General features: G+C 49.1%; 1 protein-coding gene across 2 annotated transcripts in view; it reads right to left on the reverse strand.

Annotated features, from left to right (window-relative positions):
• Positions 1-5,977: 5,977 nt before the first annotated feature.
• USHBP1 (USH1 protein network component harmonin binding protein 1) overlaps positions 5,978-24,012 on the reverse strand; it is a 33,676-nt gene continuing 15,641 nt past the window's right edge. For both annotated transcript variants that reach the window (XM_080988867.1, XM_080988868.1), the window contains exons 7-15: positions 18,682-18,830; positions 17,216-17,356; positions 15,645-15,748; positions 14,023-14,131; positions 12,532-12,796; positions 11,146-11,358; positions 10,191-10,312; positions 7,952-8,086; positions 5,978-6,832 (exon numbers count right to left, since the gene is read on the reverse strand). In XM_080988867.1, coding sequence (XP_080844993.1) covers positions 6,664-6,832; positions 7,952-8,086; positions 10,191-10,312; positions 11,146-11,358; positions 12,532-12,796; positions 14,023-14,131; positions 15,645-15,748; positions 17,216-17,356; positions 18,682-18,830 — 1,407 coding nt within the window. In that variant the 3' untranslated portion in view covers positions 5,978-6,663. The remainder of the gene's footprint in view (positions 6,833-7,951; positions 8,087-10,190; positions 10,313-11,145; positions 11,359-12,531; positions 12,797-14,022; positions 14,132-15,644; positions 15,749-17,215; positions 17,357-18,681; positions 18,831-24,012) is intronic.

The raw sequence follows: 24,012 nt of genomic DNA on the forward strand, positions 1-24,012 counted from the left end.
GCAACGTCTTGCAAAATTCATAGGCAAAACAACGCAAAGATGAAGCATTTATGAGGCCCGAGAGCCAAGAATTTCTCACCAAACCTTTCCTAACACCAGCAGCAGGGAGAAAGAGTGTTGCATTTTACATTTCCTTAAGGAAGCGGTTAATTTTATTTTATAATCGATACTTTTATTATTGCTGATCATTATTGATTATTTGTCGTCGTTTAAAATAATCACCTGCCCTTCTCCCAGAGTTCTCTTTAAAAAACGTGGCATTTTATATTAAAGCAGAATCTTAGAAACAGTTTTGCAATTGCAAAACTTAGAAGCTGCACCTCGAGGGTGGAAAGGCAGGGCAAGGGGAGCTGCGTCATCAACATCTAATCATAATCATACGCTGCCCATCTAACTGGGTTTCCCCAGCCACTCTGGACAGCTTCCAACATATATAAATAAAACACTAAACTTTAAAAAACATCCCTATACAAGGCTGTCTTCAGATGTCTTCTAAAGGTTGCCTAGTTACTCATATCCTTGCCTCAGGGATCGCATAACTCCAGACAAGGCATCCCCAAACTCAGCCCTCCAGATATTTTGGGACTACAGTTCCCATCATCCCTGACTGCTGGTACTGTTAGCAAGGGATGACGGGAGTTGTAGTCCCAAAATATCTGGAGGGCCGGGTTTGGGGATGCCTGCTCCAGACCCTCCAACATTTCTCTGATGAAAATAGGGACATCCTAGAGGAAAGCAGGACGTTCCGGGATCAAATTCCAGGACGCTGGTGACGCTGTGGTCTAAACCACAGAGCCTAGGACTTGCCGATCAGAAGGTCGGCGGTTCGAATCCCCGCGACGGCGTGAGCTCCCGTTGCTCGGTCCCCAGGGGCTCCTGACAACCTAGCAGTTTGAAAGCACGTCAAAGTGCAAGTAGATAAATAGGTACCGCTCCAGCGGGAAGGTGAATGGCGTTTCCATGCGCTGCTCTGGTTCTCCAGAAGCAGCTTAGTCATGCTGGCCACATGACCCAGAAGCTGTACACCAGCTCCCTCGGCCAATAAAGCGAGATGAGCGCCGCAACCCCAGAGTCGGCCACGACTGGACCTAATGGTCAGGGGTCCCTTTATCTTTACCTTTACCTCCTATCTCCTCTCAGTCTCCTCTTTTCCAGGCTAAACATACCCAGCTTCCTTCAACTGTTCCTCATCAGGCTTGGCTTCTAGACCTCCAAAATCTTCATATGTGAATCGGGAATGTTTTAAGAATGTGAAATATCCCTTTCGGCTGAAAGGCCGTCCCTATCGTGAGATCTTAAACACGCTTTCCCAAGACCTCCATCCTGTTCCAACTCCCCCCTCCCACAACCCCCACCCCACCCCTTCACTCTCGGCCTGACCTCCAAATTTGGGGGTGGGGGGGGGAGAGCTTGACCTCTGCTATCAGATTCCCTATATTTGGGTGTGTGCGTGGAATTTTAATTAGCATAAGATAAATCAGCCCGGAAAGGGGGGAATCGAGTCTAGCAGCGTGGGAGGAGGGGACAGAAAGGCAGACTGGGGTTTTTTTGGGGGGGGTCAGTATGGCCACGACCCCTGGATTTGGTCCCCAGCCAGGAGTCTGGTTTCGAAAACTTCTCCTTTGTGGGGGTCACTGACTCCGTTGTCTAGCGAATATTTATCAAACCCCTGGCTCTCACCTTTGATCTTGCTGACAGCGGTGAACATTTTTTTTTCAAAAAAGAGGGTTGTTGGAGGGGGGGGGAGAAGGGGGTTGTCCGAGAATTCAGATGATAAGGGTCAGGAGCTATGAAGGGAGGCTAAGGGTCAGCTCCTAGGAAGCAAGAAGAAAAAAAATCAAACCAAGGGTTTGATTGATTTATATATTGTTTTTTATTATTTTCTCTGGACTTCAGTGTTTTATTTGCATTGGGTCTCATCCAGCAAAGCTTGACTCGCAGTAGAAAAATGGACCTAAGGCAGTCGTTTGTCATGGATGCTTTTGTTGAGATTCCTGCGTGGCAGGGGGTTGGAATAGATGGCCCCTGGAGGTCCCTTGCAACTACACAATTTCTATGATTCTAGAATTTTAGGCCTACTCTAAGTAGGACTTAGGCCTGTGTGTGTGTTTAAGCCTGTTTTTTCTCAGTATGGTTGCCAGAGAAATAAAATTAACAGTGGCAGAAGGTGGTGGGGCACCAACAATGCAATGTTTTGTGTGATGTTAAAAAAAAATCATAGTGTTGGAAGGGACCCAAAGGTCATCTAGCCCAACCCGCTGAAATGCAGGAATCTTTCGCCCAACGTGGGTCTCGAACCCACAACCCTGAGATTAAAAATCTCACGTTCTTCCAACTGGTATTTCTGTATTCACCTGCTTTTGCCAATGTTTGTGTGGTTTTATTTCTGTGTCTTCGCTTTCCAACTCTTGATTGCAAATCGCTACGGGATTCACACGTTCAGTAAACCTGAATCTCTATGTCCTCATCAGCAACCTCAGTCTTTGGTTCTTGGTTAACTACTGGATTGCGTAGAAGGTTGTTCACACTCTGAATCCACCTATAGAAATTGGAGGACGGGATTCATTCAAGGCCCATTCATTGACTTCAGTAGCTCTACATGGAGTAAAAATAAAAAAAATCCTTCCAGTAGCACCTTTAAGACCAACTAAGTTAGTTCTTGGTATGAGCTTTCGTGTGCAAGCACACTTCTTCAGATACAGGTATCTGGTAGAATACAGGTATCTGAAGAAGTGTGCTTGCACACGAAAGCTCATACCAAGAACTAACTTAGTTGGTCTTAAAGGTGCTACTGGAAGGATTTTTTTTATTTTGACTATGGCAGACCAACACGGCTACCTATCTGTAACTCTACATGGAGTATGACTCTTGTGCAAAGGCGCCCCCTGGTGGATGTCAGCAGTCTGGCCTCTTCCTCCAACTTCTTCTTCTTCTTCTTCTTCTTCTTCTTCTTCTTCTTCTTCTTATAATTTATATACGGCCCTATACCCGGAGGTCTCAAGGCGGTTCAGAGAACAAAATCAAAACATAAAACCACAAAATATATAATCAAAAGAAAAACAACAACCCAATAACTCCCCCCGCCCCCATTATGACTCTCCTGTGAAGCTTATACAGTGGTACCTCTGGTTGCGAACGGGATCCGTTCCGGAGGCCCGTTCGCAACATGAAAAGCCCGCAATCTGAAGTGCCGTATCTGCGCAGGTGCGCGGCGCAATTTGGCGCTTGTGCACATGCACGAAGCGCGATTTAGCATGCGCGAGCGGCGAAACCCGGAAGTACAGTGGTACCTCGGGTTAAGAACTTAATTCGTTCCGGAGGTCCGTTCTTAACCTGAAACTGTTCTTAACCTGAAGCACCACTTTAGCTAATGGGGCCTCCCGCTGCTGCTGCGTGATTTCTGTTCTCATCCTGAAGCAAAGTTCTTAATCCGAGGTATTATTTCTGTGTTAGCGGAGTCTGTAACCTGAAGCGTCTGTAACCCGAGGTGCCACTGTAACCCTTTCCAGAACTTCCAGGTCGCCACAGACGCAACCTGAAAAAACGTAACATGAAGCAAACATAACATGACCCTAAACCTCCGCTGCCTTGTGGGATATTTTCAGGGGAAGGGAAGCCTAAACCTACACAAATCAGGAGCAGAGTCCCTTTCATTTATTTATTTTTTAAATAATCTTTATTAATTTAAATTACAAATTTAATTTACAAAGAATTTACAATCTGATACTACAAAAAGAAAATTAAAGAAAAAATTAAGAAAAAAGAAAAGAAGAAAATGCAAAAAAGAAAGAAAAAGCAAATTTACGTAAAAAAAATTAATCTTCATAATTAATACTTAATTAAACACTTAAATAAAAAAAAAGACTTCCAACAAAATGAGTCTTCCAATCATTCTCACTGTACTGTTTATACTGTCGTTTTTGCCGCACAGTTTTATATTCTTCAATATTGTTCCCGTCTACTCCGCAAACGGTATTTGTCGTGCTTACAAGTATCCCTCAAGTTCAGCTAATATGGTGTGATTGGTATAATGTGATCTTATATAATCCTTAAACATTCTCCATTGTCCAAATATTTCCTGGTTCAATACTAGGAGCGGAGACCCTAAGGCAGTTGGATTGCGCCTTTTACGCCTCCTTCCGCCAACTGCAGCCAAGCTGGTGCCCAACATTTTGCTCTGCTTTCCTTTGGGCCACATCAGCCAAGAGGGGGGTCTCAATGTCGGGGTAGCCCAGGACCCCCAGACACACTGCCCAGGACTGTGCCCAATGGATGCCACTTCGGTGCTGCGAACGCAGCAGTTTGGCTTCTCCCCTGTAGCCCCTAGAGACAGACAGATACCAACAAGAAAACTTTGTTGGCTTATACCAGCCATCCCCAAACTCAGCCCTCCAGCTGTTTTGGGACTACAACTCCCATCATCCCTAGCTATCAGGACCAGTAGTCAGGGATGATGGGGATTGTAGTCCCAAAACAGCTGGAGGGCCAGGTTTGGGGATGCCTGGCTTATACAGTGGTGCCTTGGTTCTCAAATGCCTTGGTTCCCAAACACCAAAAACTCTGAAGTAAGTGTTCCGGTTTTCGAACGTTTTTCGAAAGCCAAACATCCGGTGCGGCTGTTGGCTATTGTTTCCAGGGCGCCTGCACCAATCAGAAGCTGCGCCTTGGTTTTCGAACATTTCAAAAATCAAACGGACTTCCAGAACGGATTAAGTTTAGCGCTTTGTTCTTGCTGTTGATTTAGCGTTTTCGTTTTTGAGGCTTTTTCGGTTAATTTGTTTTCGTGACTGTGTGCAACCCAGTTCAGCTACTGATTGATTGATTGATTGATTGATTGTGTGACTGCGGAAATGGATAAAAGCCCCCCATCCAAACAATGACTATCATCAAGGGGGGGGGGGAAATAATTTTAATTTTTATCATCTACAATACTGTCTTATTTATTTTATAGTACAGTACATTGATGATTGCTTTCATTTTATGGGTCAATGGTCTCGTTAGATAGTAAAATTCATGTTGAATTGCTGTTTTAGGTTTTTTTTTAAAAAAGCTTGGAATGGATTAATCTGTTTTGCATCACTTTCTTGGGAAAGCGCACCTTGGTTTTGGAACGGACTTCTGGAACGGATTAAGTTTGAGAACCAAGGTACCACTGCACACCATGATTCCATTTGCATCAGGAAACAAGGGGAGAATTGGTAGTAAAGTCATACCCTCCAACATTTATTTGATTAAAATAGGGACATTAATAATAATAATAATAATAATAATAATAATAATAATAATTATACCCTGCCCATCAGGGTTGCCCTAACCACTCTGGGCGGCTTCCAACAGAAATTTTAACAGAACAGAACATTAAACTTTAAAAACTTCCCTATCCATGGCTGCCTTCAGATGTCTTCTATTTTTATTTTTTAAAATTTAATAATTTTTATTGGAATTTTATTTACAACATAACATAAACCCCCCCACCCCACCCCCAATACACAATCCACCCTCATTAAACATGACCATAACATACAGTGAACATAACGTACAACAATACAAACAACCAAATAAAAGACTTCCTTTATCCCGATTCTAGCCTCCTTATTTACTTCTTATAAACTGTTTCCTTTATGAATAATAATTAAGATTTTTCTAATTATAACTTAAATAGCCACAAAATCTCCTGCAGACATTAATCGAAACGAGTCCAGGTATGTATTTTAGGGCACTGTTTTGTGATGTATTCTCTGCATTTCCCCCCTTGCTTTTTGAAACTCTTGTCTAGTGTGATCTCTGATTGCCTCTGTTAATCTAGCCAGTTCAATATACTCTAACAGTTTGTCTTGCCCTTCCTTTTTCGTTGGCACAGTTTCTTTTTTCCAGTTTTTAGCAATTAGGATCTTTGCCGCTCCTGTGGCATAGAGAAATATTTTCTGATCTTCTCTTGCTATACCTGTGTCCATTCAGATGTCAATAATAATAATAATAATAATAATAATAATAATAATAAATTTATTTATATCCCGCCCTTCCTGGTTCAAAAACCAGGCTCAGGGCGGCTAACAACAAATTTAAAACACTTAATTTATAAAAACAGCATAAAATACAGTATAAAAACATGAATAACAATAAAATTAAAAAATCAATTAGATAATCCCCAGGGCTAGCTGGCTGAGTTGGTCCTACTTGGGCCAGCGAGGAGGCCAGGGGAGAATTAACTGTGGGATCCCAGAGCGGGTGATCTTCATATAAGCAGAGGTAAGAGAAGGGAAATAAAAGATCAGGCTGAATTCAAATTAAAGGCCAGGTGGAATAGCTCTGTCTTACAGGCCCGATGGAAGGCAGTTAAATCCTGCAGGGCCCTGGTCTCCTGGGACAGAGCATTCCACCAGGTCGGAGCCATCACTGAGAAGGCCCTGGTGGAGGATAGTCTGGCTTCCTTAGGGCCCGGGACCTCTAAACAATGGTTATTCATGGACCTTAAGGTCCTCTGCGGGGCAGACCAGGAGAGGCGGTTGTTTAGTGACTCATCTCCTTGGCTCGGGGGACGCATAACTCCAGACCCTCCAACATTTCTCCAATGGAAATAGGGTCATGTTTAGCTGCCCTTTCCCCCTCCTCTCCCGACAGGACAGGGAGTCCCCTGCCCTTCCTTCCTGAGCAAGGCTTGTGCTAAGTGGAGGCTGGGCTGCCTGCTCTGCCCTCCAAACCACGGAGGATTCGCACCAGCGACCGCAACTGCCCAGCCTGCCGTTGACCCATCATACTGATCTGCGTCTCCAGTTGGTGCAACTGGGCTTCCTGCTTCTTGCGGCCGTTCTGGTAGGCGAGGACGAGGGCGCTGGAGGGGAAGGGGGAAAGGAGAAAACGGTGGAGCAAGACGGGATGGCATTTAATAATAATAATAATAATAATAATAATAATAATTTATTTGTACCCCGCCCAGCCAGATGGGCCTCCCCAGCCACTCTGGGCGGCTTCCAACAAAGATTAAAAATACCGTATTTTTTGCTCTATAAGACTCACTTTTTCCCTCCTAAAAAGTAAGGGGAAATGTGTGTGTGCCTCATGGAGCGAATGCAGGCTGCGCAGCTATCCCAGAAGCCAGAACAGCAAGAGGGATTGCTGCGTTCGCTGCATAGCGATCCCTCTTGCTGTTCTGGCTTCTGGGATTCAGAATATTTTTTTCCTTGTTTTCCTCCTCCGAAAACTAGGTGCGTCTTGTGGTCTGGTGCGTCTTATAGAGCGAAAAATACGGCATGTTAAAATGTCACACATTAAAAACTTCCCTGAACACGGCTGCCTTCAGATGTCTTCGAAATGTCAGGTAGTTGTTGTTCTCTTTGACATCTGGTGGGAGGGCGTTCCACAGGGCAGGAGCCACCACCAAGAAGGCCCTCTGCCTGGTTCCCTGTAACCTCACTTCTCGCAGCGAGGGAACCGCCAGAAGGCCCTCGGCGCTCAGTGTTTAGCTCAGTATGGTCCGCACTGGCCAGCCGCACGAGCTCTCTGCAGTTTCAGGGAGGGAGTCTTTCTCCCCGTCCCCACCTGGGACCTTCTGCAAGCAAAGCAGGTGTCCCGCAGCTCAGCTGCAACCTTTACCAGGAAAAAACACAAGCCAGTTTCTAGTCTAGTCTAGAGGAAGCTGCCTTCTCCTGAGTCAGACACTTTGAGTCTCTATAGCTCAGTTTTGCCAACTCTGGCCGGCAGTGGCTGCCCTGGGTTTCGGGCAGGGCAACATCCCCACCAATGATTGACCTTCTGCATTCAAAGCAGGTCTTTCCCTTTCAGACAAAGCAAGATTCCAGTCCTCAGTGATTCTGAATAGAGGGCTGGTTACCTTTTGTGGGGATTTCAGAGCAGCTGCTGGCTAGCTCGGACCAGATAAGGGGGCGCCAGGGGTCTCTTGGGGTTCAGAGGCCTTTTTGGGGAGAGGGGACCCCCCCCAATCCAAACTTACCTGTGTGCTTTGAAAAAGTCCCTCGTAAGCTCCATCTGCTGCGCCTCTTGAGCTCTGCTGTCCTGGCTTCTCTCTTCCAGCTCAGCCAAAAGGGAGCTGATCCGGTCTCTGAGCTCCTCGATCCTGCCGTTTATGCTAGAGGAGAACATAGAGGGAATTTTGTACCTGCTGCTCTCTGCAACCGGAGCAGGCCGGCGGGAGATTGATGCCCGTAATAGCAGGAGAATCTGGGGTTGTAAACCCACCATGCCTGGCTCAGAGTAGACCCACAGGTTTCAGTGGGTTGGCACTCAGTGGGAGGGGGAGTTATTGGTTTGCTTCGTTCTTGCTTTCATTATGTATTTGGTGTTTTTCTCTTTCTTATTGTTATGCTGCAAATTGTCCTGAGATTTTCAGATGAAGGACAGTACACAAATTTAATTAATAATAATACTATTATTATCGATGCTTTAGCTGAGATCCCTGCATTAATTATTATTATTATTATTATTATTATTATTATTATTATTATTTATACCCCACCCTTCCCAGCCAGAGTGGCTTACAAGCAATAATAAAAACAAGTTGAATGATTACAACTTAAAAACAAAATTAAAATACAACATTAAAATATTAAAATGTAGCCTCATCGCAGGAGGAGAAGGAAAGGAAAAAAGAAAGGGAGGGAATCAAATTGACTCCAAGCCAAAGGCCAGGCGGAACAACTCTGTCTTACAGGCCCTGCGGAAAGAAATCAGATCCTGCAGGGCCCTGGTCTCATGAGGCAGAGAGTTCCACCAGGCCGGAGCCAGAGTTGAAAAGGCCCTGGCTGAAGCCAATCTAACTTCCTTAGGGCCTGGGACCACTAGGGTGTTGCTATTTATGGACCTTGAGGCTCTCCGTGGAGCATACCGGGAGAGGCGGTCCCGTAGGTACGAGGGTCCTAGGCTGCGAAGGGCTTGAAAGGTCAAAAGCAGCACCTTAAATCTGACCCTGTACTCCACCGGGAGCCAGTGCAGCTGGAAAAGCACTGGGTGAATATGCTCCCATGGCAGAGACCCCGTGAGCAGCCTCGCTGCTGCATTCTGCACCCGCTGGAGTTTCTGGGACAGCTTCAAGGGCAGCCCCGCGTAGAGCGAATTACAGTAGTCAAGCCTGGAGGTGACCGTCGCATGGATCACTGTGGCCAGGGCGGGGCGGGAAAGGGAAGGGATCTGCATTGCAGCAGATTAGACCCTTGGGGTCCCTTCCAACTCGATGATTCAATGGTTCTAATAATAACTGGGATAGCTCAGTTAGCAGAGTGTGAGACTCTTAATTTCAGGGTTGTGGGTTCGAGTTTCACATTGGGAAAATGATTCTTGCATTGCAGGGGGTTGGACTAGATGACCCTCGTGGTCGCTTCCAATTTTACAATTCTATTGATGATGATGATGGACAGTGAGGCTGGGCAATTTGGGCAGAGGGGCTCCTGCCCCCCCCCCCAAATTTCCACCGAGACAGCTGCGGTGTCCTCACAGAGGACTAGGCACCTTTTTGCCTCCAATACATTTATTATTATATATTTATTCATGCATTATTAATCACAATCCTCTTTGAACACAGTTTCCTCTTGAGCTCTCATTCTACTGGTTAGACTCGCTGATTTCCCAGCCTTTAAGATTCGGCCACCAGTAAGGTAAAGGCACCCGTGACCATTAGGTCCATTCGTGGCCGACTCCGGGGTTGCGGCGCTCATCTCACTTTACTGGTCAAGGGAGCCGGTGTACAGCTTCCGGGTCATGTGGCCAGCATGACTAAGCCGCTTCTGGCGAACCAGAGCAGCGCACGGAAACGCCGTTTACCTTCCCGCCGGAGCGGTACCTATTTATCTACTTGCACTTTGACGTGCTTTCGAACTGCTAGGTTGGCAGGAGCAGGGACCAAGCAACGGGAGCTCACCCCATCGCAGGGATTCGAACCGCTGACCTTCTGATCAACAAGTCCTAGGCTCAGTGGTTTAACCCACAGCGCCACCTGCATCCCCTTCAGCCACCAGTAGTTGCATATAAAAATAAATTCTTTTGATTCTTTGGTACATCTGACTCAATGATTCCTAAAAGGAACGCTTCTGGTCTTTTTTTTTTTAGGGACCGTCCTTTGAAGCATTCCTTTTCCGGAAAAAGCCTTTAGCTGCTTTGCAAGCCCACCACACAGGAATAAGCGCTTTGTGGACCCTCAAAACCAGGGAACTGCAAGCGGTGAGCTGAATCGCACTCACCGCGTCAGAGTGTTAAGAAGCTTCAATGCCTCCGTCTTGCCTTCCTCGCCGGATTGCTCTACTCCACCATCCTCAGAAGACCGGGAAGCGTTCCTCTTGGAAGTGCAGAGGGGGACAAAGTCCTGCAATGCCACAGAGAGGAAACATGAATGAAAAGGAGCGCCCACTTTCGTCTTCCATTCTTCGAGGACGAAACTGATGGACTATGCAGAATTGGTTAAATTAACAGGAAGGATTCGAAACCTGCGGGACCAGAGACTCTCAGAAGACTGGAGTAAATTTACGGACTATTTGAAAAGCAATTGTGATGAACCGATTACGCTAGTAGGTTTGCAAGAAGTTTCGTAAGGTGAATTATTTGAAATATTGCAAGAAAGATAATGAGGAGAATTATTAGCGAAGGACAATTAAAGGTTATATGAAATTCAGAAATGCATAATACAGTGGTACCCGCGAGACATAAGTCAAAGTCTCTGAGTTTAGACTTTGGGATTCCCAGACATTTCCCCCTCAGCCCCCCCTTCCCCTTTTCTGCAATATGCCAATGGAGGTGATGCTATTACAGTTCCAAAGGGAATGTCAAGCAGGGAGGGAGGGGGAGGCTTCTTCCCCCGTCAAAGGAAGCCACATCCTGCCCTCCTCCAGGAGCAGGGGGGGCAACGGTGTGCTGCCTGCCCCCCCGACTCCCAAGCCTCCCCCCAGCTGTCAAAACGAAGGGAGGAGGGGGGAAGGCCGCGGGTAAAGAAGCAAAGCTCCCCCCTTACCCCGACAGCTTGGGGAAGGCTTGGGAATCGCGGGGGGGGGGGCGACTTTGTCGCTCTTCCAACTTGCCACAATGAGAACTCTTGCTGTGACCGTAGCGTATAAAAAGATCTCTCTTACCTTTTGGGGAATCCTTATTTTTGCCCAAAAGGGAAAAAATAAGCACAATCTACCGATCAGTTGTGAGCCTTACCTCCGAAGAGTCCTCTCCACTGCAGCTGCTGCTGCTGCTGCTTCCTGTCGACGCCGTTTGCTGCCCGCGAAGCTCATCGCGCTCCCCTTGCAGGATCCGGGCCATCAGCAGGCAGGCGGCTTCCTGAGCCCGAAAAGTGTACATCTGCAGCGCCAGTCTCTGCTTCTCCTTCTCCGTCAGGTGCAAGCACGTGTTGAGGTCGCCCAAGGCCTCCTGAGATCAGAACTGGGAGCTGTCGTGAACTGGCAGGATTAGTGAACTAAACAATTTAACCCCTGTGTTGCAAACAATAGTCAGTAATATCCAAGGCAACACAATGACCAAATACAATGATACGATATCAATACAGTCTTAAAAAGGTAAAGGGACCCCTGACCATTAGGTCCAGTCGTGGCCGACTCTGGGGTTGCGGCGCTCATCTCACTTTATTGGCCGAGGGAGCCGGCGTACAGCTTCCGGGTATGTGGCCAGCATGACTAAGCCGCTTCTGGCGAACCAGAGCAGCGCATGGAAACGCTGTTTACCTTCCCGCCGGAGCGGTACCTATTTATCTACTTGCACTTTGACGTGCTTTCAAACTGCTAGGTGGGCAGGAGCAGGGATCGAGCAACGGGAGCTCACCCCATCGCGGGGATTCGAACCGCCAACCTTCTGATCGGCAAGTCCTAGGCTCTGTGGTTTAACACACAGCACCACCGCGTCCCAATACAGTCATACCTTGGGATAAATATGCTTCAGGATAAGTATTTTCGGGTTGCGCTCCGCATACTTATAAGCCAGTTTGTGGTGTTGTTGTTTTGAGGGCCACAGAATAACAGAGCTGGGGAATTGGAAGGGACTCGAGGGTCATCCAGCCCAACCCCACTGCAATGCATCTGCCTCGTCGAGCCCAGATGCTTGAATTGGCATGCAAAGTGCAAAAGCAGGCATAGGCAAACTCGGCCCTGCAGATGTTTTGGGAGCATCATCCCTTTCTAACAGGACCAGTGGTCAGGGATGATGGGAATTGTAGTCTCAAAACATCTGGGGGGCCGAGTTTGGCTATGTCTGTACAAAAGGGAGCAGAATGGAGGGGCTGTGTCTGCTCAGTTGCCCCACGCTGATGGATCTTGTCTTGAATGCTCCAAGATCTGCTTCGCTTTGGACTTTGGACTCGTGTCTTGACGCCGGATTGGGGGCTGGACCTACTGACTTGCCGCCGCCAGGGAGGCCAAGGGTTCAGGACAGGAGGAGAGATTCAGCCCCACCTGCTACGGGGGGAAAGGCTGAAAAAATTATCCGACTCGGCTGAGACACGATGGGTTAATGGGATAAAAAAACCACTAAGGACTAGAAACTTATTGTGGACTATTTTGCACAAGAGTTTCCAAATCTCCCATCGCTCACCCTCGCCTCCTGCAACTCCTGCAGCAAACGTGTCTTCTCCATCCTGGGTTGAGCTGCCTGGGAGGGAAGCGTCTCCCGCAAGGCTTTCTGGACCGCGGCCACCTTGGTCCCGATCCGGGAGGTGATTCTGACTGCGGCAGAATCGGGCCCAGGAGGTGGCCAGCAGGGCGGGAGCTTCAGGGAGGCCTGTTCCTCTCTCAGGCGCTGGATGTATCCCCGCAACACCTTCCTGTCGCCCTCTTCCGAACGGCGCAGCTCTGAGAACCTGAATGGGAAAGGGGGGGAGAATCAGGTTCCCGCGACCTGGCACCCTCTAAATATTTCAAATTATAACTCTCATCAGCCCCAGACAATTACAGATTGAGCCCAGGACTCTCAGGGCCACAGAAGACAGAATCAGAATTCAAGATGGCTTCCACAGATACGAGAACTGCGTGCAAACTAACAAAATGAATTTCAGCCAGGACAAATGTCAGGTTCTGCACTTAGAATCATCGAATTGTAGAGTTGGAAGAGACCCTGCAGTGCAGGAATCTCAGCTAAAGCATCCTGGACAAATAATAATAATAATAATAATAATAATAATAATAATAATAAAATTTATTATTTATACCCCACCCATCTGGTTGGGTTTCCCCAGCCACTCTGGGCGGCTTCCAACAGAACACTAAAATACAATAACCTATTAAACATTAAAAGCTTCCTGAAACAGGGCTGCCTTCAGATGTCTTCTAAAAGTTTGGTAGTTATTTTTCTCTTTGACATTTGGTGGGAGGGCGTTCCACAGCGCGGGTGCCACCACTGAGAAGGCCCTCTGCCTGGTTCCCTGGTTCCATCCAACCTCTGTTTAAGCGGTTCTCAACCTGTGGGTCCCCAGATGTTGTTGGACTACAACTCCCATCACCCCTAGCTAGCAAGGCCAGAGCTCAGGGATGATGGGAGTTGTAGTCCAACAACACCTGGTTGAGAACCGCTGGAAGGAGAATCTACAGCCTTCCAAGGCAAACTATTCCACCGTCAGACAGCTCTTACTGTCAGAAAGCTATTCCTGATGTTGAGTTGGACTCTCCTTTGTCGCAGCTTGAAGCCATGGGTTCGAGCTCAACATGAGTCAACAGGGTGACACAGCAGTAAAAATAAAAAGCTAACGCTATTCTAGGCTGCATCCACAGAAGTCTAGCGTCTAGATCAAGGGAAGTCATAGTCCCACTCTATTCTGCCTCGGTCAAACCACATCTTGAATACTCTGTCCAGTTCTGGGCACCACAATTTAAGAAGGATGCTGACAAGCTGGAAGGTGTCCAAGATGATCAAGGGCCTGGAAATTTATGGGGGAAATTTGTTATCTATTTCCCTTATGTACAGAAAGGAGGAGGACCAAGTTTCATCAAATTTAATAAATAATAATGATTTGCCTCACAGCTCATTCTCCTTCCTCACCATCCCATGCAGATCCTGCAAGGCTGATTATCTGAGCTCCCTTTTCCTCACCTCTGCTCCAAGCAGCTGAGACCAGGCCTCCCAGAAACATCCTTGCCGCAACGTCGCAGAGACCGATAGGCTTCGCCCAACACTGCCAGTTTCACCTCCGACAACCGCCCTGCGATAGGGAGGAAGGGCGGAAAGAGGGTTAAGCGTTTTACGTCGACAGCTGCCCTCCAAAAATTCGTTAGAGAGCCAGGAAGCAGATGTTTCTGGACACAGGAGGCTGCCTTGGCTTGCACAAGTTTCCAGTCCTCATTGTTCTGCCTGGCGGTTTAACCATCAATCCCTGTTTGCAGGGAGCGCCGGGAACTGTAGCTCGGGGGGGGGGTCCTCCTAACAACCCTCTGCGCCATTAACTCACTACAGTTCCCAGGACTTTTGTGGGGGAAGGCATGACAGTTTACAATGTTATGGTACCGCTTCTGTCAACATACAATGGACGCCTGTACAGGTAAGGTGAGAACATTGAAAACAGGTGATATATGTGCAGAAACATACCCTCCAACACTTCTCCAGTGAGAATAGGGACATCCCATTCCATAATGATTTTGCTATTTATACCCCACTCATCTGACTGGGTTACCCCAGCCGCTCTGGGCAGCTTCCAACATATATAAAAACATAATAAAACACGAAAATAAATAAATTTAAACTTCCCTATACAGGATTGCCTTCAGACGGCTCAGGGGTTGGATAACTCCATACCCTCCAATATTTCTCCAGTGAAAACAGGAATATTCTAAGGAAAAGGGGGACATTCCGGGATCAAATCAGAAACCGGGACAGCTTTTCTAAATCAGGGATGTCCTTGGAAAATAGGGACCCTTGTAGGGTCTGCAGAAATGGCGATATGAGGTGCTACCAACAAAAGAAGAGTGGCCGTTAAAATTGATGGAATATGCCGAATTGACAAATTTAACCATGAAAATTAGAGGTCCAGAAGAGACAGTTTTTAAGAAGGATTGGGACCTTTTTGTAGAATAAGTTTATTGTATTATTTTGTAGAATAAGTTTATTGTACACATGTAAAAATGCAAGTAGGATTTGAATGAAGAAAAGCAGAAAAAATATCTGGGAACAAGTGGAAAGGATAGGGCATAGCATAATTATAAGATGCGGCAATATTAGAAAATATGGGGAAACCATGGAGAAGGGAGAGGGGAAGTCATTTGATAAATGAGTATTAATTGGAAAACAGTATTGTGTATTGTTTAAGTTTAAAGGGACGCGGGTGGCACTGTGGGTTAAACCACAGAGCCTAGGGCTTGCCGATCAGAAGGTCGGCGGTTCGAATCCCTGCGACGGGGTGAGCTCCCGTTGCTCGGTCCCTGCTCCTGCCAACCTAGCAGTTCAAAAGCACGTCAAAGTGCAAGTAGATAAATAGGTACTGCTGCGGCGGGAAGGTGAACGGCGTTTCCGTGCGCTGCTCTGGTTCGCCAGAAGCGGCTTAGTCATGCTGGCCACACGACCCGGAAGCTGTACGCCGGCTCCCTCGGCCAATAAAGCAAGATGAGCGCCGCAACCCCAGAGTCGGCCACGACTGGACCTAATGGTCAGGGGTCCCTTTACCTTTTATTAAGTTTGTAAACTTTTGAAAGAGAACATCAAAAACCTCCACGGTGACTCACCTGCATGGCACAGGCCTCCATCCTCTCCTCCTTCCTCTGTTTCCAGGTGTAGTTTTGTTGCTGTCAAGGATAGCAGTGCCTCGTAGGCCTCCAAGCAGCGTTCACTGAGAAATCCAGGAAATGCAAAGATCCTTGGATTAATTTGCAAAGCACCCAAGCAACTTGGAAAATTCCGATATTTGGTCTTTTATTGGTTCTACCTTTCCTGCAAACTGCTTTGAGGGTTTTTTTGTGGGTCTTCCTTGACCAGCGAGCGGCTCTGTCAGGAGCACTCCAGCAATAAATTGAAGTCAGCTCTTTATTAGAGGAAACAAGGTCTGCTCAGGAGGTTTTTCTCGGAAAGCCATGCCCAATGGATCAGTTGCTGAAAGTCCCCACCTCCCCCCACAGCCATCTAAGCTCCCTGCTTTCTGGGCGTTTTCCCAAGCAATCGGAGACTGTGCCTGCGCAAAACCAACCTCTCCTCCACCCTTTTCACGTCTCTCCTGGTTCTGGGAGACTAGCGGGGAGGGGAGCTTGTTGCAGCAGGAGGGGGAGACATCTATGACCTTCCTCCCCTTCAACAGTGGCCACCAGCTTGCCATCAAAAGAGGATTGGACAAATTCATGAAGAATAAGGTTTATTAATGGCTTATAGCCACAAACTCCTCTTTCTCTCCTTCAGCTTCTGCCTCTGATTCTGGACTGCTCTCTGCCACAGACTCTCCCCGCCTCTTCAGCTTCTGACACCTCGTCTCCCCAATCTTCTCCCTCTTGTGGGAATGTTCAGGGATGCAGGAGAGGACATATTGTCTGATTATAGCCTTTCCAGCTTGTGTTAACAAGTTCACAATTTAGCAGAGTAACATTCCCCTTTTTAAACTTACAGCGGATGCGTTTGCTCAGGCTCGCTAAAGCCTCTATAATAACTGTTCTGGTATTTCCCCCTTATTCCCTCATAAAAGATAAGACACGACACAGTCTTCTATAAAAGTATAAAAAGAGTTTACTCACTCACATTCTGTTCACAATCGGATCCCAGAAGGCAGACTTAGCTTAGAAAAGTAACATACACCTGGAAACTATCCCATAAAGAGACAGTCCCTCTGTCCGCTCTTGGCTGGAGGCCAAGAGAGCATCTTTGGCTAAGCCGATGTTGCTTCTTCGGTGCATGTAGTCAAAGAGAGAGAGGTGGCTGCCCTGCCCTGGGCTTTTGTCATTACCTGCACAGGTGAGGCCACGCCCACCTCTAGTCACATGCAGAGGAAGTCTGTCCCAGCCCAGAAGGAAACAGGAAGTTGACCTGCTGGCTGGACAAACATTCCTCCGCAGGTGTAAACATGTTCACTCTAGGAATGTTGTACTTGACTGCTCTTGTGTTTCACATCCCACACCTCTGACCACTCACCATCGACTTGCCACGCCTCCCTGGGCTTTGAGCTTTCTTCCCTTGGGGGTCTCTCAGCCGGTGCCTCCCACCATTCCCTTGCCTCCAGCCGCTCCACAACAGGTGCACAAATTTCACAAAACAAATAACGATTTCGCAAGCCGTTTTGAAAAGCGCATGCTCCGTCGCCGACACCTCTGCTCACCTGCACCGGACAGCCAAGCGCAGGGCGGTCTCCTCAGATTCCCGTTGCCCCAGAAGCAAACTGATGCCCTCCATGTCGCCCTTGGACTCCTGCAGCGTCGCTGTGAGGAGTTGGTTGAGGCCTTGGAGCTTCTCGGTGAATCTGGATGGGAAGGAAGCAGACTCTCAGCACAATTCTGCTGTCCCCGCAGCTCCCGCTAATAGCAAACTTGGGCGCTGAGTGCCGACAGAAATTGAGCCAAACACTTTGAAAAAGGTGGGGGAATTTGCATCCTCGGAGGGGTGGACGTTTCAGGGTTTCTCAGGAGAAAGCTTGGACTACTGCAATGCGCTCTCTGTAGGGCTACCTTTGAAGGTGACCCGGAAACTACAACTAATCCAGAATGCGGCAGCCAGACTGGTGACTGGGAGCGGCCGCCGAGACCATATAACACCGGTCTTGAAAGACCTATATTGCCTCCCAGTACATTTCTGAGCACAATTCAAAGTATTGGTGTTCACCTTTAAAGCCCTAAACGGCCTCAAAGGCCCAGTATATCTGAAGGAGCATCTCCACCCCCATCGTTCTGCCCGGACACTGAGGTCCAGCTCCAAGGGCTTTTGGTGGTTCCCTCATTGCGAGAAGCCAAGTTACAGGGAACCAGGCAGAGGGCCTTCTCGGTGGTGGCACCCGCCCTGTGGAACGCCTTCCCACCAGATGTCAAAGAGATAAACAACTACCTGACTTTTAGACGACATCTGAAGGCAGCCCTGGTTAGGGAAGCTTTTAATGTTTGATGCATTGCTGTATTTTAATATTTTGTTGGAAGCCGCCCAGAGATGGGTGGGGTATAAATAAATTATGATGATGATGATGATGAAGAAAAATCAATCTGAGTCAAAACAAAAGGGGGCAAGTCCTTCTCGCCCCAAAAGGACTGAGCAGGCTCTGTGGCCAACTCTGTGGTTCTGTGTTGAGATTCCTGCATTGCATGGGGTGGACTAGATGACCCTTGTTTTTCCCTCCAGCTCTACCAGCCTGCGATTCTGGGAAAGCAGTGTCTGCTCAGGGTGCTTCCTCCAGTTTGATCTCACCTCTGAGCCCCAGGAGGTTGAACTTTGCTGGCTCGTGAGGGAATAAGAGGAAAGTTGTCTCATTTTGTGGTGGACGTGGTGAAGGACTTTGGGGAGATTCTTTATAACAAGATTATTTTTTTTAAAGGTATTTAAGGTAACTCTCCCCAAAAGTCCAGAAGGCTTTTTAGTAGGGACAACTCATACAGGTATCCCCAATAGAAACAGGTAAATTGATTTCTTTAATGAGAATATTATATGCACAAAAATGACGCGAAGATATGGTACCAAATATTGCGTCAGCTGAAGCTGACCCAAAACATAGAACTGGCAAGTTTGACTCGCAATTTTTTTTTTTCTAAATAAAATGATTTTAAAAAAGAAAGCGAGAGAGAATAGTCGGGGCACCCTTACCCACGCAGCTCCTGCCTTTGATCTTCCATGCCTTTCGCGGGGGTCTCCTCAGAAGGTGGGCCTTGCCCGGGGTGCAGGCAGCAGGCGGGGTGGGCGCTGGGGGCGCCTCGGAAACAGCAGGCAAAGTTGGGGGCTGCCACGAGTGGGTCCTGCAGGGCAAAGCAAGACAGCTTGAGGCAGAGTCCTCTTTGCGATATATATTCAAAAAGAAAGAGTAAATATGTACAGCAGGAAGGGAAGGGAGCTCTAGAATCTGTTTGCTCCTTTTTTTAAAAAAAAATTATTGAGTTTTCCATATTTAATTACATAAGGTAAAGGTAAAGGGACCCCTGACCATTAGGTCCAGTCGTGACCGACTCTGGGGTTGCAGCGCTCATCTCGCTTTATTGGCCGAGGGAGCCAGCGTACAGCTTCTGGGTCATGTGGCCAGTAGGACTAAGCCGCTTCTGGCAAACCAGAGCCGCGCACAGAAATGCTGTTTACCTTCCCACCGGAGTGGTACCTATTTATCTACTTGCACTTTGACATGCTTTCGCACTGCTAGGTTGGCAGGAGCAGGGACTGAGCAACGGGAGCTCACCCGTCATTGCGGGGATTCGAACCACCCACCTTCTGATCGGCAAGCCCTAGGCTCTGTGGTTTAACCCACAGCGCCACCTCCGTCCCCATTTAACTACATATCATGACACAAATCTATAACATAAAGCATTGCTCAAACAGAGCATCGACTTCCTTGCCTCCCTCTTTCTGACTTCCAAACATCTTTTAATAAATTCTCGCATTTCTATAGCCACTTTTTAACCTTAAATCTTCTTTTTTTATAAAAATTACATATGTAAATCGGTTCCTTATTTTCACATGACAAAGCATTTCAATTCAAACCTACAAACATTTTCAAATGTTTACAGTTTTCTTTCATATAAAATATAAATTTGCTCCAGTCCTTCTGAAACAGTTCATCTCGCCGATTCTGGATCTTCCCTGTCAGCTTTGCCATCTCCACATATTCTACCATCTTTATCTGCCAATCTTCCAATGTAGGAAGTTCCTGCTGCTTCCATTTCTGGGCCAGGAGTATTCTCGCAGCCGTTGTGGCGTACATAAACAAATTTACATCTTTTTTTCTGAATTTCCTTAGAATCTGTTTGCCCTTGATCTGTAAAGTATCATCGCACTGCTTTAACCAGCGAGGGCTTCCCCCAGAGAACCCTGGAAACTGTAGTTTGTTCAGGCTGCTGAACGTTCTTAGGAGACGCCTCTTGAGCCAAGTGTTAAGTCGTGGGTTGACATAGCAGCCGGCACAGCGATTTCTTCAAGTAGCTCTTTATTATGGTAAGCTGGAATAGAACTGACTGCGAACAGCTCAGCCGGCCTGTATTTATAGGCAGCCGGCTGTCAACATTGTAACCACAACAGCCCAGAGTTCCCGCCTAAAATAACTGGCGCGGACCTGAGTGAAAACTATCTACAGACCTGAGTGAAAACTATATACAGTATCCCCCTGTTGGCCCAGGGTGAAACTACACTACATAACACCCCTCCCCACCGAGATAAGGCGTTAGTTACAATCGTAATGGTTTCCTTATATACAGCACTACGCGTAATGGTTCAATTAGGCACAAAAGCATATCGGTTACATTTCCCATACTTAGACCAACAGTGATACCTGTCCAACAACATAGTCCTTTAAATAAGTTGGGCGCTTGGAAACTCTGCCAGACCGCCGGGGACTGGTAGCCAAGTCCGGAGGGCCACACAGTTCTCGCTGAGGCTGTGGTGCGACCCTAGGTGGCGTTGGAACCAACTCCCCTGGATCCGCTGCTGTGGGTGGAGCCTCCGCAAGTGGAGTGGTCTGAGTCTGTTCTGAAACGGCTTGGTTCGGCTCCACGCTGGCAGTTTGCGAGGGAGGTGTAGGTGGGGCCTCGCCATCTGTACGTGTCTCTTCTGGAGCCGCAAGCGCAGTTGGGGGCACCTCGGTAGTGTCCAAGTCCCCAACCCTGCGTCTAAGCTGGTCTATGTGCCGTCGCCACAAGCGTCCGTCTTCGAGTGCCACCTGGTACGAGCGAGGTCCAGTGACTCCCACTACTGTGGCTGGCACCCAAGGGATGTCCCCCACATAGTTCCGGGCAAAGACCTGGTTTCCTGGGACAAATGACCGTGGTGCGTTGGCACAGCCTGGGGGTTCAGCCACGGCAAAGTCTGGGTGTAGCCGGTCGAGCGGTGACCTGAGGCGGCGGCCCATAAGCAGTTCAGCAGGACTCCTCCCTGTGGCCGCATGAGGGGTGATGTGTTGCACGAACAAGTATTCGGCGACCCGCTCATGCCAGTCTCCCCGGTCCAGGCGCGCCAGTGCCTCTTTTGTCGAGCGCACCATTCTTTCCGCTTGCCCGTTGCTGGATGGATGAAAGGGTGCCGTTAGGGCATGGCGGATGCCCAGTCCCAAAAGATACCGCTCAAACGTGCCTGACGTGAACTGCGGTCCGTTGTCAGAGACAAGGACATCAGGACACCCATGCGTTGCAAACAGGCCTCGCAGCACCCGGATGACAGCTTCGGTAGTGGTGGAGGGCATCAGGGCGACCTCCAGCCATTTGGAATAGGCGTCCACCACTACCATAAAGGTCCGGCCGTGAAAGGGGCCAGCCAGATCGATGTGCACCCTCGACCAGGGTGTCTTTGGCGTCTCCCAGGTGTGTCCCTTAGCTGCCGGTGGTGCAGGCCTCGACTCCTGGCACGCTTGACAGGCGGACACCCAGGCAGTGATGGCATCGTCCATATTAGGCCACCAGACGTAACACCGAGCCAACGCCTTCATTTTGACAATTCCCGGGTGGCCAACGTGCAGAGCCTCCAGGACGCGCTGACGGAGTCCCTGGGGAATCACGACGCGGTCTCCCCACAGCAGACAGCCGCGATGAGCTGAGAGTTCCTGTTGTCTGGTTGCGAAGGGCTGGAACTCCAATGCAAAAGGCCCTTGTGGCCACCCCCTCCACACCCAGTTGAGCACCCGGCTGATGGTGCGATCCCGGGCAGATGCGGAGGCCACAGTGGCAGCCGATACAGGCGCTGCCGGAAGATCCTCAATCAGAAGGAGCGATGAAGCTGGAGCCGGGTCTTCCACAAATGCTGGAAGAGGGCAACGGCTGAGGGCGTCGGCATGGCCCATCGATTTCCCCGGGCGATGGATGAGCCGGTAGTGGTAGGCAGCCAGGAAAACAGTCCAGCGCAGCATGCGTGGTGAGAGGACCGGTGGAGTTGGACGATCACCGGCGAGGAGGCCCAGGAGTGGCTTGTGGTCAGTGATGAGGTCAAAAGTCCTGCCATAGAGGTATTCATGGAACCTCTTCACTCCAGCCACAAGTGCCAACGCCTCCTTGTCGAGTTGGCTGTAATTCCGTTCCGTCGGAGATAGAGTCCTGGAAAAGTAGGCGAGCGGTGCTTCTCTTCCATCTGGGAAACGGTGACTAAGGACAGCACCGATGCCAAAAGGTGAGGCGTCGCAGGCAAGGACCAGCGGCCTGGATTCACTGTACTGTACCAGCACACTGTCTGAAGAAAGGAGAGCCTTGACCGCGTTGAAGGCCGCCGTCTCCCGATGACCCCAGGCCCAAGGCGTCTTAGTGCTAAGGAGTCGGTGAAGAGGCTCAGCCACTGTGGCTTTGTGGGGCAGGAACATGTTATAAAAGTTCAGCAGCCCCAGGAATGCCTGCAACTCCGTTTTGTTCTTTGGGGTGGGGGCCTGCTGGATAGCGCGGATCTTGGATGTGGTTGGATGAAGACCGGAGGCATCGATAAGATAGCCCAGGAACTCTACCTGTGGAACGGCGATCTGGCACTTCTCCCTCTTTACCTTGAGCCCGGCCTCCTGGAACCTGGTCAGCACGGCACGGAGGCGCTCGAACAGCTGCTGGTGTGAGTCTGCAGACACCAAGACGTCATCAAAATATGGTACCACGCCCGGAAGCCCTTGCAGGAGACGCTCCATAAGGCTTTGGAAGATGCCAGGAGCCACACTCACCCCGAACTGCAACCGGCGGCAACGGAATGCCCCCCGGTGGGTGACGATCGTCTGGGCTTCAGCAGTGGCATCATCGACTGGCAGTTGTTGATAGGCTTGGGCAAGGTCCAGCTTAGCGAAGACCTTACCCTCACCCAGGGAATGCAGCAGGTGTTGGACAACAGGAACCGGATAAGCGTGCTGCTGAAGTGCCTTGTTGATCGTGCACTTGTAGTCAGCGCAGATTCTCACCGACCCATCTGGCTTGACAGGCGTGACGATGGGGGTTTCCCACTTTGCGTGGTCAACCGGCTCCAAAACTCCTTGGGTGATCAGTTTGTCCAGTTGTTCGTCCACCTTAGCCTTGAGAGCAAAGGGAACCCGGCGTGGCTTTAGCTTGATGGGGGCGACTTGTGGATCAAGGCTAAAGGAGATGGGCGTACCTGTATATTGGCCCAAGGTGCCGTCAAAAACCTCGGCAAAGTCTTTGACCAGACCCTCAGTCTCTGCGTTAGAGATGCAGCTGATGCCGGTGACTTCCAGGCCGAGGGCATCAAACCAGTCTAGCCCTAGGAGGCTTGGCCGCTGACCTTCGACCACCACCAACCGGAGCAGGCCCGAAAAATCCTTGAAGGCGATCCGGAACCGGCCAACGCCTACCACGGGAATGTCGTTTCCCTGGTAGTCTCTCAGGTGTACGCGGTGAGAGTCAAGTTGCCTTTTGGACACTCTGGGTACCAGTCTTTTGATGGTGCTCCATGACACGATGGACAGGGCAGACCCGGTGTCGATCTCCATGTCACATGGAGCTCCTTCAATGAGCACCGTGACGTTCAGCTTGCGTCGCGTAGGCGAGTCGGTTTGGCCAATCGTGGTTCCAGACGGGCAGCGGCAGTTGGTGAGAGCGAAACAACTTTCCTTGGCAGACTGGAGTGAAGACTTGGACTTGCGAGTCGATGAAGGGGGGGTGTCAGACGGAGCCGATCGGCAGACCTTAGCGATGTGGCCCCTTCTGGAACACTTCCTACAGATGGCGTCTCTGAATCGACACTTGGCACGGGAATGGTTGCCTCCGCAGCCAGCACATTCCGGTTGGCCCTTGGACTTCTGTTGGAACTTCCTGCGCTCCCGCTTTGTCTGGTGCACGTCATCGTCTTCACTGGAGGATGCCTCCTCACTGCTGGCCTCTTCATGATGCACCGGAACTGGCTCCCTAGCAAGACGCGGGCTGCTGGACTTGCGGATCTCCTGGGCGGAGCGTTCAGCAGCTTCTGAGGCCACAGCTTCCTCAATGGCTTTCTGTAGCGTGAGGTCTGGCTTGGCTAGGAGGCGCC

Source organism: Podarcis pityusensis, assembly GCF_964106645.2.
Source record: "Podarcis pityusensis genome assembly, chromosome: 18".
Classification (NCBI taxonomy): domain Eukaryota; kingdom Metazoa; phylum Chordata; class Lepidosauria; order Squamata; family Lacertidae; genus Podarcis; species Podarcis pityusensis.